Source organism: Labrus bergylta, chromosome 1 (assembly GCF_963930695.1).
Source record: "Labrus bergylta chromosome 1, fLabBer1.1, whole genome shotgun sequence".
Taxonomy (NCBI): Eukaryota; Metazoa; Chordata; class Actinopteri; order Labriformes; family Labridae; genus Labrus; species Labrus bergylta.
In genome coordinates, this window is record NC_089195.1 from 3,825,344 (window position 1) to 3,842,533 (window position 17,190).

Below are 17,190 nucleotides of genomic sequence, written 5' to 3' on the forward strand. Positions count from 1 at the left end.
TGTTGGACCTGTACATAAGAGAGCATTTATAAAAAAAAAATGTTTTTTTGAATCTAGTTTTTTTTTTTTTTTTAAATCATTTAGCGTAACTGAAACCCAGCTAACTTGAAGGAAATCTGAAGGGCAAAGCAAAGGGAATTCCTGAAACATCCTTTAATCATGCATTTTCTCATCAACAGTTATGAATCGACAATGACGTCACTTATTTACACAGTTTTGTATTTGTTCCCGTCAAAGTATATCATGATGGTTGTCATTTTGATTTTTGGCTGTTTAGATGACTAATTATTCCATCGGCAGATGTCACCATACTCTCTCAGTATGAATGGACCTGCTTCGTGACTCCTGTCTGAAAAACAGCAGGCAGGTTTTTTTAAATGAAACTTCAGAAACACAGTTATAGTTTGGACAAAAGCAGGGTTTTGAATCACAAGTCCCATTCACTTTTCCCAGACAATCATTTTTATGTTTAGATGTTTTATGTGTTAGAAATAGTCTTTCATTTTTTAGTTTCCCCTCAATTACCAAAAAAACAAACCCGCCTTTATTTTTAACCTTAAACTTGTTCAGATAAACCCGCACTCTTCCTCAAAACACTACTCAGAAAAGTGAAGCGGCCAATTATTACTTCTAAGATGGATGACTTGGCTTTTACTCCGACATGTGGACACGAAGCTGTGATGACAGTTTGTCTCACAAGTGTCACTTCTCTTCAACCCCAAAGAGAGAGAAAAGGGAACTGGCGCTGATGGAGAACACAGATAGTGTGGTAGCAGCTGGATGAAGCTAACACCCTTTTCTGGTCTGAAAGGCAACAAGGTGTGACCGAGTCCCTTCAGTGTCATGTGAGTGAAGTGCATCCACATTTATTATGACACACAGCTCTATGCACTGCCAGGCTACGAATCCATTTTTATGCATTTACCAGAATTTCCCTTAATCAATCAGAAAAAAATTCCAAAAATTTGTCATGACTAAAACTCCAACAATAACATTTTTACCTTCATTTTTGACCTTACTCAGAATAAATCCCACAAGTGGAGTTTTTATTGGCAGACAAACTTTTTGAATACTGTGGGTGAGTTGAGAGCCGAGTGGGAAGAGTGGAGCTACTGATAAAAATCATTGAGTTTTCTTGTCATAGATTGTATAGCAGTGTATGTCCCCTGAGTGTTTAAACAAAGCCCATGTAAAAGTTCCTTAAGCTGCATTCCTTCATTTGGCCAGTAGGGGGTTACTCCATTTCTTCAAAAAAACATGACAGATTGTATGCAAATAAATGAGAAAATTACCCTACTACTCACTGGATTTTTTAACCCAGCAAAATTTTTTGCAGATGAGTTCATTGTCTCAAAAGATAGTTTCCCATTTTAATCAATACAGCATGATGTTTATTTAGTCAATTGTGGTCCAAATTACAGTAAAACAGATGAAAAAGCAGGGTGTGCTTTATGGTGGGCCTTGTGATTGACAAGTAGCTAGCCATGTGATATGAAACAAGTTTTGTTCATGGTTCTGTGATGATGATACTGTGAGTAAGCTGTTTTTTGTTTCTGGGAATACATTTTGTCAACGTGTTTGTTTTTTTTCTTACCCTAGTTCTTTCAAAACAAGTGCTTGTATTAGCTAAATTGACAACATGCTTATCACCAGGGGCGTGTCCAGACTTTTTTTGACTGGGTGGCTCACCTAGAGCACTGACTTATGCAGGGGTGGCCTCAAGTGTGATGTGCGCACGAACACACAAATAAATATAAATGATCTTCCCTTTCTAACTTCAGCGATCATATCTAATATAACCCAACCCCGGCCACCCATCAGCACATGCCCCTGTTTATCCCCCTTTAAATAAATACTTTAAAAATATTCAGGCAATTCCAAATAAGTAGCTTAATTCTTTTTTTAAATGCCCTCAACAGTCCGACAACCTTTGCGATCCCCTGCTCTGGAGTGATTCTGTGTAAGGAACGCACATATAGACTAATTCCGTCATGCAGTTACACGCTTCCCCCCAGCAGATGGATGTTAGAGTAAAAGGACTTCTGAGCCACTGACATTCATTTTTGAAGCAGCCAGGATTTTCAAATCTTGAAATGAGAAGACAAGTTTCATCAGAAAGAGAAGTGTAGACTGACGTTCAAACTCATTTCATACAAAGCTTTTTTTTATGCAAATGGTTTGATGCTGATCTTCATCATAAAAACACTTTACACTGAATTTACATCTCTGCCCTATGTAATAGTGCGTAACAGTTCATCTCTGCAAAGCGGTGAGCCATTTCCAACTTGCGCAAGGGTTAAACATGTAACTATTCTGGAGAGAGAAAACATCAGATGGTGCAGAGGGAAGTGAAGTCTTTTGAAGCAATGAACTGCACTCAAAACCACAGAACTAAAAAGAGGCATGTGACCTTATAGATAATGGGATTTTTTTCTGCAATCTTGAACTGACAAGTTTTTTTTATTTTTTTTAGAGAAGCTCTCTCACACAAGGTGTTGCCTTATGTTTGATGTAGGAAAACACATTTTCTTTTTGCAATTTAACTGAGATAAAAGGAAAAAAGAAATCGAGCAGACACTCAATAAATGCAACAATTTCTGCTACTATGTTAAAGATTTGGAAAAAGAACAGGGATCATCAAATACAAAAGTACGTTTGAAAATAAAGTACACTTCCTCCCCTCCTATTAACACTTTACAGGCCATCTTCTCAGATGAATACAGTATGACTAAGAACCCTGACACCTCTCACACACCTAGAACTTCTCTCATTTTGTCTCGGTTACACACATTCACTCATATCAAGCACATACACCAGACACAAAGAGAAATGGCTGCTACTCCATGCTTTCATTTTTGATACTATCAGCTACTTGTATGAGTAAACCTGAGAGTGTGCTCATACGTATGTGAGTGTATAAGCATTAAATGAAAAACTACTTCAGTTCTAGGCGGTGCTCCCCACGGGCTATGTGGGAAGTGAACTCGTAACGGTCCCGGCTGCGGTGGCCGCACACGTTGCACTCGAGCGGATCGCGGAAGCCGTGGCAGCCCATGTGTATGGTGAACATGACATAGTCCAGAAAGATCACCCTGCAGTGACCACAGGGGTACACCGCTCCAGGCAGAGGTCCCGCCTCCCCGTCGGCTCGCACTACCCTTAGCGCCTCCAGTGGGGATAAAGGGATGGGCTGAGCGTGTGGGTGGGGGAGGCCGTTCTGGTGGTTTAGCCCTCCCCCCAGCAAGTGTCCTAAGCTGTACATGATGGGCTGGGACATCTGGGAGCCGTCTGTGTGGAACGAGTCGATGCTGAGGGGGGGCTGTGGCGCATGAGGGTGGCCCAGGAACGACATACTCATCTTGTGGCCGTTAGTGAGGCCAATGGGGGTTATGTCGCTGCGGCCTATTGAAATAGGGTAGGGCCTGAGGGAAGGAGCCGAGTCACTGTCAGGCCCTGGATGGACAGCAGGTTGTTGCTGGTGGTGGTAGGCTTCCAGCCCAGGGGAGCCTGGTGGAGGGTCCTTAATGTCAGAGGGATGGATCAGTTCCCTCTTAAAGCTCAAGTCCAGACAAACGCCATTGTCTCCTAGACCAGCAGCACGAGAAGAAAGAGCACTCAAACTCAGCAGGAAGAGGTTTCACACCCTTCATCCAACAGCAGCTGGAGACATACCAAGAAAGCGAGCAGCAGTTTAAGCAGTTACTGCCCAAAGATAGAGAAAGATATGATAAGGGAACTTCATGTGTTTGAGTGAAAGAGGTGACGAAAAAGTGCATCGCCCAGGCAACACAAAGGAAGACCCGCACAGTGAGTCGGACTTTCCAAGGTTGACGGGATTAAAGAAGCTTTAAAGAAACAGAACAACCAGAGAAAGCAGTTCAGCTAGGAGGCATGAAAGGACAGAGGAAGCAGAGGAAACAGACGACACAGACGATAAAGGCCTCCTCTGCAGCTGCAGCTGAGACGGAGAGGCACCTGCTCACGTTTCTCGCCTCCCGCCTGTTCTCTGTCTCTGTGCGGTTTTCAGAAATTACTTCTCTTTCCCCCCCTGTGGTTGTCATATTCGAAGATCTCACTTATTTGTCAACTTGATAGAGCTGTCGGAGATGCTCTGCCGAGACACCCTTGAGTTTTGCAAGGAGCTTGAAGCTTGATTACGAAACTACAACCCAATGTTAGTGCAGCCAAACCAGAGAGACGAGAGTATTATATGTCGGGCATCCTATTATGAAACTGATTTCTTTAATCATTCATCAATCAGGAAACGATCTCAGCTTGGATCAAAACATGCAAAGTGAGTGATTAAACCGAGAAGTTTCAAGTGCTTTTTCTCTTTTTCTCTCATTTGAATAATCATTTACCAATACCCACCTATGACACAATTCTGGAAGAGAATATAGGACAGTGTCGACCACTTGCTGATGTGGGCAGGTATGAGGCATGAGGTGCTCTACCCACAATTCCTGTTAGGCAAGAGACGAAGAGACAAGCGAGGACAAAAAAGACAGACAAACAAGTAGCTTAGACAGACAATTTGAAAAAATAAAAAAAAATACTACCAAACATAAATTCAGCATTGTGAAGCATAAAAAACCCAGCAAAAAGCAAAAATTGCATTTCAAAAAGACAGAAGCATATAATGGCTGCACAAAGAATTTTGTTTTTAAAAGAGCTCAGTAAACAAAAGGGGATTTAAAAGATTTAAACAATTCAATTCATTAGATAAACATTGCAATTAAACAGAAACATCTGAATCATAATCTTTTTTTTTGCTGAAAACCGCTTGAGATCTGTGTTGTGAGTCCAGCTGCTCTTACCAGTGAACTTCTGTGGCATCGTGCTCTTCCGTTTGGCCACATTGTTTGCAAGCCTGTCGAGCAGCAGAGCACGCTCAGTGCCCATCTGAGTCCTGGATGTCTGGCTGTCCTCTGCAAAAGAATCGGAGAGTAAGTACGTCATGGAAATTAAAACCCCATCATGTACAAAAACCACTCATGTGTTTAGGGCAAACACCTCGCTGTCCCCTTGTTGAGATTTGGATATAAAATAAGAAAAAACTAGCAACCCAATGTAGAGGCACACTGGGAGGGAAAATCTATTAATTTAAGATCAGAGGCTCCTCTGACCTCACTTCCTGGTGCTTTGTACTCCACCAGTGCAGGAGATGAGACCACATAATGAGGATGTGCTTCCTCACCACTACGGTACAACCTGGCATAAACTTACAACATCTGGTGACCACAGAGCATTGTCTCGGTGTTGCAACAGCGCAGCTGTCCTTCCAGAATTTTGGGGCAAGGTTATTCACTTTTGTTTGTTTGCTGTTCGTTTGTGTGAGTGGCTGGCCTGAAAATAATTTGCCCTGTAATTCCCCTTCGTCTTATAGACATGAGGAGCGGTCTTCAGAGCATTGAGTCTCCACACCACAGCAGCCACAACCTATTTAGCTGTATGACGGGCTAACAGCTGCTAGCACATGTATTCAACAAGGCAATAAAACAGATCTGTTGAACATAACAGATTTAATCATGCATCTGCTGCAGACACACAAAGGGTTTGTTATTGTGACATGTGAAGTTGAAGTTAGCATCAGAAAGTGTTGTTCATGGGGCGCTGGTGGCGCAGTGGTTAGTACGCGCGCCCCATGTGTGGAGACTGTAGTCCTTCAAGCGGGCAGCTTGTGGCTCCTTTCCCGCATGTCATTCCCAACTCTCTCTCTCCCTGATTTTCAATTCTATCCACTGTCCTAGCTCTACAATTAAGGCACAAAAAAGCCCAAAAACGAATCTTTAAAAAAAGAAGAAAGCGTTGTTGGACCCTCCCCTCACCTCTCTCAGCCTTCATACCGCTGCTCTGAATGTATACATGGCACCTCTCTCTGTGTTCCTCCAGCGAGCTGCGTTGCTTGTAGCTCCGATTGCAGTGGTTACACTTGAAGGGCTTCTCCACTGGAAACAGGGATTTCAGTTATTCAACACATGACACATTAACAACATCTTGTGCTACAATAAGTATTATTTCCTGGTTTCAAACAAAACTGATGATGTGCATATTAGGCAGCATGCAGGGTTTCTGCATGTGAAACATGTGAACTGAGAGTGAGTACGTTGACAGGAGTGAATGAGTAATCTGTCCTGTGTGATGTGTGTATCTGTATGAAAGTGTAGAGGCTGTTCCAGGAAAAAGCCATGTGTTCCGAGTCAGAATGACTGAGAAACCAACATTAAAGAGGTGAGAGATTTTGTACACAGGTGCACTCAGTATCAGTGCATGTCATCTTCACATGTGTGTGTGTGTGGCAGCAGGTACCAGAGTGGGTGCGCAGGTGCCCACTAAGAGCGTCTCGGCGACGGCAGGCATAGCTGCACATAGGGCATTTGAAAGGCTTCTCCCCGGAGTGCAGTTTGATGTGGCGAAGCAGGTTTCCCTTTTGGGTGAAGGAGGATCCGCACTGACTGCAGTGGAACGGCCTCTCACCTGAGCAGAACACATATGATGGAGAAAATAAACAAAGAAATGTAAATCTAAACTATTTTAACATATTCATTTTACATAAAAGTTTGTAGGGTGTATTCACACCAGGAGAGTCCTTTAGTCTGGACCAAATACAATGTTTCTGTTTTGGTTTGGTGCAGTTTATTTTCACATGGCACTTTTTCACAAGAGGCCATGAATTTGTAAACAAAACCACATGTGTGCAAAGATCATTCAATCATTGGACAAAAAGGTCTGGGGCGGGGTAAAGCGGTAATCGCAAAAAATGTAAGTGTGTGAAAGCGTGTTACAATACAAGGTCAGTTTTATGATGCGTGCTGCAGGAAGGCTGCGAAGGAGAGCTCTAATGTGTGCCTACCACGGCATGCTCACAGCAAGCCTTTTGTGCAGAAGCAAAACAACAACACTGTGCTGCTTACTAAACAATTATTTCCTATAATGCTCCTGGCAATGGGAGCCTGTTACGTCCATAAAGGCGTATGATTTTTAGAACTTGGTCGGACTGAGGTCCGGTCAGTTTCACATCTCAAACGAACTGTACCCAAGGTCGTTTGGAAGCGAAACCGAGACCACCTCTTCGGCTGGGTCTGGTTCGGCTGTTCAATGGTTTGTATTCACACCAGCACAAAAGATCTGCACTGAGGTTTTAGTTAGGTTCAAGCGAACTAAACAAGGTAGGTGTGAAGTGGCCTTTTCAACTGACTAAATATTTAGGGGTACATTTAGTGTATGACTTTTATGCATGTAGACAGTTTTACTTCTCTAGTTAAGAGAAGAAGAAGAAGAAGAAATCCTTCATTAATCCTTCGAGGGATAACTCAATGTTACACTCTGTGGCTACAAACACACACAGGCTAAAATACAGAAACATGACACACACAAACAGGATCCTTTGGACATGTTCTAATTGAGAGATGTCCGAGTGAGGGGCTGCACATGAAAGAGCGCCCTGGCAGTTAGGGGTTCAGTGCCTTGCTCAAGGGCACATCAGCGGTGCTCAGGAAGTGAACCGGCACCTCTCCAGCTACAGGACAATTTTGCGACTTTGTCCAAACTGGAACTTGAGCTGGCAGTCCTCTAGTTCAGTGGTTCTCAAACTATGGTACGCGTACCACGGGTGGTACGTGGGCTCCCTGTGGTGGTACGCAAAGAAATCTCCACAATATAAAAAACAAAACCGTTCAGCATAAAACGACAATTTTTTTTGTCGTACTCTTATCTGTCTTGTTTCTATTGGGTTGTATTGATATCAAATGTGTTTTCCCCTCTAAATTAATCTAGTTTTTGCAACAAACAACTTTAATCTGCTCAATTTATGCTCGCGCGCTCACAGACATAAACAACAACTGGAGTACGCCTCGTGTTTTGAAAAGTTCCACTCGATATTCTGTTATATTTCAGTACTGAAACAACTGCAAGCAGCTGTAGACCTACATTAACAGACATTAACAAATATTCTGTTAATGTCTTTTAATGTAGGTCTACATTAACAGATTCTGTTAATGTAGACCTACATTAACAGAATCTGATACTTGGAGAGCTAAATATTTTCAGAGGTGGTACGCAGTCTAAAAAGTTTGAGAACCACTGCTCTAGTTCACAACCCAAGTCCAAACAGACTGAGCTCCTGCCGCCTCCAGAGATTCAGAATTTTAGAGATCTGGTCTACTTTAAAAGTTAGATAGCATCTTTAGTACACACGTTTATTGCTGGATTTCTACGTCCAGCGCAAACACTACTTCAGCGACAATCTGTTAAATAAAGGATTTTTAAATGCTATCAGAGTGCCTCGAACTTTCAGTTTCACACTTCACTTTTTCTCTTCTAATCAGGACAGTCAAACTTTTTTATTAACTATTCCACTCTTGTCCCCTGTTCCTGAAGAGCACCTGTTTTTTTCTATATTTATTTTGTTTTTTGACCCAGTGCAGCACTCCCTTCTATGTTTTTTTCCCTGTAAACACTACTTTATTTAGGCTTAAACATTTTGCAGATGTCACATGAAGTGAATGTTAAGTGTTTCTTTTGTTTTTCTTCTTTTGAATTCATTACTTTTGTTATTAAAGATTGTCTTGCACAAGACAACGTCCACTCTGGTATTGAGAGACCTGAAAGAATAAAGCTCTCACGACTCTAACCACACAAATGCCACAGTGAATTGCGCATATGACTTCCCATGTTGAAAAAAGCAGCCTCATGAGTTTCATCTGTAGGCGTCCTTATTCTGCTGCTCAAATCTTCTCATTGTTAAATGAAGTTTTACTATTATTCAGAGCGACAGCTGGTTTTGTTCTTCACACTGATCGATAAAGGAATAGAGCCATCATCGTGTGTCAAAGGCTTCTCTACTGCTACATTTAGAGGTCAAACTCGTTACCTTGATCTTTTGATAGGCTTTAGTAAAAATCATTAGATCGTTCTTTTTCCTCATTTTACCTCTTTCAAGACCCATGAAAATGAAACAGCTTTTCAGTGGGGGCCTTGGCCAAGTCAGTGCACACATTTAATAATAATTAAATGAAGCACAAAGGAAAATACTATACTTTTTTTTGGCAGGTTTAACTAAATGTGTTTGGTTCCAGTGAAAAGGTTGAACCTGATTGTCCTTATTGAAGCAGTAGATTTGAATGATATGCACATGAGTGAGTTATTACAAAAGTTGCATAATTAAGGCTGTAGATGTTCTTTGTTTGCATGACCTATTTGCTTCCTGCAATCAAATCTCAAAGTTATGGCCTGTGCTTTAAATTTGAACAAAGTAAGTATATTTCACAACTTCCTGCTGTAGCTGTGGCGCTGGTTAGGACTAATGCGTCATGTATAATGTGGTTAATCCTAGTTACTCGATCAGACATCTTGACCTAGTCAACACAAGACGCTATCTCCCGTTGCTGTCACTGATTAAAATTGTGTAACTGTTTGAGGTTGGGTGTTCCTGTGCTCACCCGTGTGGCTGCGCTTGTGCACCATCAGGACGTTGATGCTGACGCAGGACAGGCCACAGATGTCACAGTTGAGCTTGCCTGTTGTTTGGATGCGAGACCCTGATGCTCCGGGCACATAGGCGTCTTCTGATTCAGCCGATGGTTCTGCAGCGTGGGCATCCGGCAGAGCGGCGCCATCGTAGTGCGAGTAGACCAGCGAGAGGTCCTCTGGCTCACTCAGGGTATCTCCCTCTTCATCCCTGTCTCTGTCATCACCTGTCTCCTCCTCATCTAACCCTTCTTCCATCTCCTCCTCGTGGCCCCCCTCTGCCGCATCTTTCGGCACAATTTCTCTCTCTTTTTCAGCCTCATGGTACAGATCATTGTTATCTTTCATTTCCTCTGCCTCGGTTTTTATTGCACCTAAGCAAAAAGGAAGCAGAGAATGTGTTTGGAGAGACATTTGATGTTATCACAGATGAAAGATTGAAACATGATAAAAAAGCACAGATAAATAGAGACAAGACATAATGCAAGGATACATGTGCCTATACAGCTTGTGATGTTTGTACTCATATACAGAGATGATACTAAACCTGAATGTGGAACACTGTCTCAACCTCCCCTCCTACAACTGATAAGTTTGATAATAGAACAAGCACATCTCCAAAGTGTTGGGCCTTTGAATAGTGTCACATAGTGCGACATTCATAAGATGTGTGCTCAAGATAAGGGGAAGGCATTTCCTCTGAATGCACATAAACTAGAACCAGGGCAGGAGAGAGACGCAGCCCGAGCCTCACATAGAAACTAGTTCCTGCTTTGTTTTTCAAAAAAAAGATTTGAAAATTGAACATTTTACATCTAAAGTGACACTGGCAAAGTTGTTATAAAATTTCCCAAATCCATTATTAATCTCCTCCCATTTTTTTTTCTATCAACCAGCAGAACTTTCTTTCTACAATTTGTCATTCTTTTGCTCGTTCACCACACAGAATCTGCAGAGCCGATGTAAATAAATCATCACATAAACTGTTGACATGCAGAGTTCCTGAGGCCTGGTAAGCAGGACCTCTCACCCAGCCTTTTTTTAAGTGTGAAATAACCCCCAGCATACTCAGCTCCATCCAGAAACCACACTGTGGTCTTGGCGGTGATGATGATGAGCTGAAGAGCAGCGCCTTGTTTGTGGAAAGCGCTGAGAGGTGCTATGGAAACTTTGCACACGCACCGCTCTTTGTGGCCCAATATAGAGTCCAGGGTCTGAGAGCAGTGAACCACAGGCTGTGCATCAGACGCAGAGCAGGGCTTTAGGATGTGCACCAAGTGGTGCAGATGGGTGGCAGTCAGAAATAAACAGGAGCGCCGTCTGTGACACCATACTCTTTTTTTAATTTGCCAAATGAGGGACTAAGGCCACAAGGCTGAAAAGGAACATTTCAACACTTAAAATACAATGTGTGAAACAAGGTGGTCACAGTTTAGAAATGTGTAAAATGTTTTTTATGCTTCCAGTCAGTGTGAGAGGACAATGCAGAGTTTATGAGTGTTTATTTAACTTGTATTGAATTGACTTTTGTATTAATATGATGGTTTTTGTTTGATAACGACAACGAACTGCCCTCAATGTTGTGCTTTGCCTCTGGTCACTTCCTGTCAGCACCTGTGTGTCCAATCAGACTCAAAGCTGATCATTTGCTCTTACTGACATTGTTCCCTTTTTTCTAGATCCTTGCTTGTGTTGTACTTACTCTCTGATGTACGTTGCTTTGGATAAAAGCGTCTGCTAAGTGAATTGTAGAATTGTAGTAGAATTAATAACTGACTATAGACTATCTTATTATGATTCAGACTCAAACAGCATGCTTCACCGCTCTCTGTCCCTGGTTTGGGTCTCCATATGTCAGTGCAGCTTATGTTAGAATGCTGGTTTGACTGCTTTAACATTTATGGTCTTTACTGACTCCTCAAACTTTCAAACGGCTTCAAGGACAAATGAGTTTGTCACTCGTGTAACCTCCAGCCAGCTCTGTAGCCTGAAAGTGTTCTTTAAGTTTTAGCTCCCGTCATGGTATGGGCTACAGAGACGGCGAAACAAGATACATTTCTAAACATTGAGAATGAAGAAATTAAGAAATATTTGACCACTGAATGCACATGTCCTTTAACTAACAATGTGTTTGTTTGTTTTTCACTGTGAAACTATTTTAATAATATTGTCTTGGTGACAACTACTATCTAAATGACTTTTTGTATCTTAATGGAGCTACTCAAGATTACATATTGACATATTATTACCATATGAAATATAATAGACCAGAATTGGGTGACCCTAATGCTACAGTTTGTGAGAAACATCAAGATAAGTGCAAATGAAGCATATACATAAAGGTACCTCAGACCTATTTTCCTGTAAAACTGTATTTTAAAAATACATATAATAATAATAATAATAATAATAATAATAATAATTTATCCTTTATTAATCACGCGAGGGGAAATTCAGTTTTTTTTCAGTTTTTTTTCAGTTTTAACTTCTCTTTGCTCCGATTGGTTAAGAAAAGCGTCTATAGCCTCGTGGTTATGTAGTGCGCCTTGTGTACAGAGGCTATAGTCCTTGTAACAGAGACCATGGATTTGAATCCGACCTCGACCCTTTGCTGCATGTCATCTCCCACTTTTCCTGTCTCTCTTTAACTGTCCTGTCCAAAAAAAGCCCCCCAAAAATAACTTAAACATCACATCAGTATTTGAACGCTTAAACACAAAAAAGATATTCACATTACTATAAAGTGGGCAGATTAAAAACACGGTTATCTAAAACTCTTTGCTTGACTTGACATCGTCTCCCAACATCATTTCTACTAACATATCTCAGGGTTTGCTGCAATGTTCTGCATACTTTTCCCCCCCCAAACTTCACACTGTCTGCGGCGGCCACAAAGGGAATAAACGTGCGTTAATGGCTACACACAGAAGTAAAATGGAAAGACATCAAAGGTGTGGAGCATGTGTGTGTGTTGGTGTGTTGGTGTGTGTGGGTGTGTTAGTGAACCTACGTGAAGTGGTCGAACTTTCTCCACCCTGCACTCCATTCTCACTACTCGAGTTATCCTCCCTCTCTTCTTCCTCCTCCTCCTCCCTGTGTGGCTTCAGATCTGCAACCTCGCTGTAAGTGTCTGAAAAAGTGACACATGCAAAACGTGTTACTTTTTGTTTCATTAATTAACACTTTAAAACATGTGTACTACACTTCTCTGCAAATATACTTCAAAAATATGGGAATGTTAAAAATCCAGTTGCAGAGACAATTTATGGCTTTTTTTTATTACTTTATTGCAGGCTGTTTCACTACATTACAAGCTGTCATATTTCATCACACATTTTGTTCATCCTGGCACATTTTTCTATCTATTTTTTTAAACATACAAGAATACGTACAACATGAAATAAAAATAAATAAAAATCCAAAGAAAAGGAACAAAGAGAAAAAAGATAATTAAATATTGATTTTGAAAGACAAAAATAATAAAACTTATGGCTTTTATACTCTAATGCGGTGGTTCTGCATTAACAACAGAGACAAGGGAATAAAATACTCACCCATCGTGTCTCCCTCTTGGGCAGTGAAATCAGTATGTTTGTCTGTGCTCATGATGAAAGAAACGTTCTGTGGTGAGACGGCAAGAAGTAGTTTCAATGAGATAACCCACGTGAAGACAGATTCCTTCTTTTGACATGTATACTACTTGGAAAAGTCTTGTATTGTGCTGCATCAACCTTTTTCACTACTGTCACTAATGACATGTTTGCTGCATTGTGTATTAATGTGACATTTCTTGAAAGACTTGCAACACTTGCAACTCACTGTTCCTGCTGGTTGGACAGCATGACAAGTTCACCTAAAAAAAAAACCCAACGAGTGTGGGGTAAAAGCCCACGGTTGATTGCTCGTCCCCCGTCACTACATTTAGCCTGACGAGAAAGAAGATGATGTTCACTGCACATGTACTTCCTGCCTGGTCGCGACATAGGAGCAAGTGTGTATGTGCTTTCCACTCCAACAGCCAGCGAGACACTCCAACACTTTTAGTTATATTTTCTAAATTAATTAGAAGATAAAACATCTAGCTGTATTAAAAGCTGTTTTAAAAGCCTTTCATATTATGATTTTTAGTTGATTAAAAAGCTTGAAATATATACACTTTTAGTAATTGTTTGAAATGCAAGTAATTCATCACTGTTCAGTTACTAGTCCTCATTTTAAGAATCTCATTCAGAGAGGAGAAAAGGTGAAAACAAGCTGAAGCTCAGGAGCACAAAGGCTAAAAGTTACAACTAATAAATACTAACATACTTTTGAGTTTCATTTTCTGTTGAAGATGAAGTTCATGATGTGTCTGATGGTATGAAGTTTATGATAGTAAGATGAAACGTTCTTACCTCTGCTCTCTGCTCAGCACCGCTCTCTCGCAGTAGGAGATTCCACGCTGTGCCACAGGACTTTCTCTGAATATGGAATAAAAGCAACGTCACTTGGAGAGATCCCTTAAAGAAACAGGAACTCATTTTGAACGAGGTGGAGCATCAAAAGGCACGAGCATGCTCACACATCACAGCAGCACCGGTGAATTGGAACGCTCCTCCTTACTGGTTTCATGATCAGAATATTTTACATTCCTTTGATAAATGCAAACATGTAGAGTCTCTAACACCATGAGAAAAACATAGGACTGTAAATGTTTTGATATCAAGCAGTCCACGTGATTGTTGTTACCATTTAAGGATATAGTACTCCATCTTGTGGCCAAATAAGAAAGATATTTTCATTCCTACTCTTTCTTTCTCCAAATTCAATAAAAACAAGTGTACCAAACCACCTCCAAGTATTTCTTCTGAAGCTCTTTCAATACATTTAAGCTCTTTCATCAAGGTGTGTTACTTGTTTATTTTTTTGTCATTGTATCCAGTTTGAGGCCATATTCTGGTGTTGATACCGTTTTAAAAGTGATGTGTACATGGAGCATGAAAAAAAGCATAGTCCTGTTTCTATAAGAGTAGTTAATATGCAGGATTCTCTAAACCAGGTAAGTTCTTATCCAGTGCTGTCCAAACCAGGATATGATGTTTAAATGCACGATACATAACAAGGATACTTCAGCAAACCTGAGCACATCCTGGATTTTAGAGAACCATACCACTGTATCTTTTCAGAGGTTTTTGTGCTTTCCTGTCTCTCAAGTTCTTCTGCATCATCTGCCTCTGGTCTTTTAAGTACTAGCAGTATTACTCATAATATTTTGTTGATATTGCCAATTAAGCTTTATCATCACATCCTCATCTTTATTGACAGACTCAGGAGTCAATAAAAAAAAACAAATAAAAAAACAACAAGATTAAGAACAAGGTAAAAACAAAGAAAATACCACCAATATAATAAATGCTAAATGGACTTGAGCTTATATAGCGCTTTTCTAGTCTTACGACTGCTCAAAGCGCTTTTACACTGCATGTCACACCTACACATTCACACCCTTTCACACACTGATGGTAGTGATGATTACTATGTAGTATCATCCATTAGTAGTAACTAATCCCATTCATACACCGCCACTGAAGCAGCGGGAGAGGTGACAACTCTACCAACTGAGCCACAGCCGCCCAATAAAAGACATTCATACCAGTGTCTCAACAGGGATGAGTGGTATCGCACAGAACTTTGGCTGAGTCAGCAGCATTATAATGGAGTTCTGAGAATCCTTCAATAAACAAACAGTGGAAAATGTTGAGACCTTATTTTAAAAACTGTTCTCTTGCACTAGGCAATCAAAGTGTTTCTTTAAAAGTGTAATCATGTCATTATAAGCAGCTAAAAGCTTTAGTAAGCTTGCCTTTTCATACTTGGCCCACAGGGGGGCAGTATAATAATGAGTTAAAAGAGATTTATCTAAACATGAGCACAATCCTCCAACAGAGAATTTTCTTGCCAACATATCTGCTTGAGTATATAATATTTGGCATCATCATCAGACATTTGATCTGTACTGAAGTGCCCTATATATTTTTGTTTGCGACTGACACTAAGCACCTGCCCTGACAGGCAAAAATCCTCGTCCCCTTTCTGTCCTGCACATCAACACAGCACTATTTTTAAGAATTGTATTGTACGTCATATGTTACCCCATAGTCAGAGCTAATATTCAGCAGATGCTGAAACAAAAAGAAGATTGATAATGTTGTTACCCAACACACAACCAGTGTTGCAACCATTCAGTTGTAGAAATAGATCATTCATGTACATGTTAAAAAGTGCAGGAGAAAGCACCACCCCCATTTGACTTTCATACTCCATGGTTGGTAAACCATTAAGACAAAATCCTTACAATATAATCAGACACCCCTTTTTCACTTGGATTCATAAACAACTGTGTGATGGTTCACAGGATGAAAGGCTTTAAGATATTAACACTTTATATAAGGACAGATGACTGTTTCCTGCCTTCCTCAACAGCTTCTTTCAAGGCATAAATACAAAGCTTAGTACCATGCTTAGCTTTAAAGACAAACTGATTATCTATGGCACCAGTAAATTCAGATAACCGATCTAAAAGAATCCTCTCCGGGACCTTAGATACCACACTGGTTAGTGCAATAGGCCGGTAATTTGCCAGCTTTGTCCTTGATGACAGGCACTAAAGTAACAGATAACATAGAGTCTGGCAGCAGACTGGGAGTCGTTAGACCAGTAAAACAAATAGCGAAAACAACTGCAACCTTTGGGCGAGCAAACTTGAGGTGCTCTGCAGAGATCTGCTCTGAAGCCTCTTGCCTTATTATCAGCATGCTGTGATTTTGTTTGGTCGACCTCAGTGGCTGTAAATCCTTCTTAATCACTGCCAGCCATTTAATATTCAGCAGATGCTGAAACAAAAAGAAGATTGATTATGTTGTAACCCAACACACAACCAGTGTTGCAACCATTCAGTTGTAGAAATAGATCATTCATGTACATGTTAAAGAGTGCAAGAGAAAGCACCACCCCCCATTTGACTTTCATACTCCATGGTTGGTAAACCATTAAAACAAAATCCTTACAAGTGTCATCGTGGAATAACTGTAGTTGTGATATATTCAGTTAAACAACGTGCAACATGTATGGGTGAGTCAAACTAGCCATACTCAAAACACCTACTTGACTGGGAACATCCCCACATGTCTTAACTCTGTATCTTTTTTGCTTTGGAATAAAATGGGACATAAACCGACAGAAATGTCCTGAAACTGTTTGTTTTTTTCCTATTGATGAAGAATTTCAATGTGTGTTCAACTATAGACACACACAAAAAACAGAAAGCCCAATGGTATAGAGGGGAGGGGGGTTGTTGCCAATCTTCACAGTACACACACACACACACACACACACACACACACACACACACACACACACACACACACACACACACACACACAGAGCAGAGTCAAACACCTCATAAATGACACATAATGAAGCTTCTGGCCCTCGTATGAGCAGAACCAGTGAGCTGGTCACCCACTGTTTTAGAACATTGTGGGTCAGTCAGTCATCGTACTAAAGCTTTTTTTAATTACCGGTATGCTTCCATTCAAATATTTGACTTGAACTACAGAAAGTTTCTATGTCACTGCAATGCCATTATCATCTTGACTCATTTCTAAATATTTCTTACAAAGCAGATTTGGATGAGGTGCCAATTACTTACAGCACACACAACAGCAGCAGCCACCACCACCT

The 17,190-nt window shown here is 40.8% G+C and overlaps 1 protein-coding gene across 5 annotated transcripts; it reads right to left on the bottom strand.

Annotated features, from left to right (window-relative positions):
* Positions 1-138: 138 nt before the first annotated feature.
* On the bottom strand, positions 139-14,144 carry LOC109997717 (zinc finger protein Aiolos). Of its 5 annotated transcripts, XM_029280859.2 has the most exons (10): positions 14,030-14,144; positions 13,863-13,928; positions 13,288-13,394; positions 13,023-13,089; positions 12,479-12,598; positions 9,441-9,842; positions 6,310-6,477; positions 5,829-5,948; positions 4,818-4,928; positions 139-3,585 (listed from the first exon to the last, which is right to left on the bottom strand). In XM_029280859.2, the coding sequence occupies exons 4-10, from the start codon at positions 13,072-13,074 to the stop codon at positions 2,936-2,938; spliced, it is 1,623 nt and encodes a 540-aa protein (XP_029136692.1). In that variant the 5' UTR covers positions 13,075-13,089; positions 13,288-13,394; positions 13,863-13,928; positions 14,030-14,144; the 3' UTR covers positions 139-2,935. The 5 variants fall into 5 exon arrangements, with proteins under 5 accessions (XP_029136692.1, XP_020507953.1, XP_065820778.1 ...); XM_020652297.3 differs by lacking the exon at positions 13,288-13,394 and having other exon boundaries at positions 14,030-14,143; XM_065964706.1 differs by having other exon boundaries at positions 13,023-13,394; positions 14,030-14,143.
* Between the last annotated feature and the right edge of the window lie 3,046 nt (positions 14,145-17,190).

Bases quoted from the DNA above. Each gene is read 5' to 3' on its own strand.
- LOC109997717 (XM_020652293.3), bottom strand. From the start codon at position 13,988: ATGAGTTCCTGTTTCTTTAAGGGATCTCTCCAAGTGACGTTGCTTTTA. The intron at 9,843-12,478 runs GTAGGTTCACTA...CTTTTTGCTTAG, and splicing joins AGAAAGTTCGACCACTTCAC to GTGCAATAAAAACCGAGGCA. The intron at 5,949-6,309 runs GTACCTGCTGCC...CCCTGTTTCCAG, and splicing joins GCACCTGCGCACCCACTCTG to TGGAGAAGCCCTTCAAGTGT.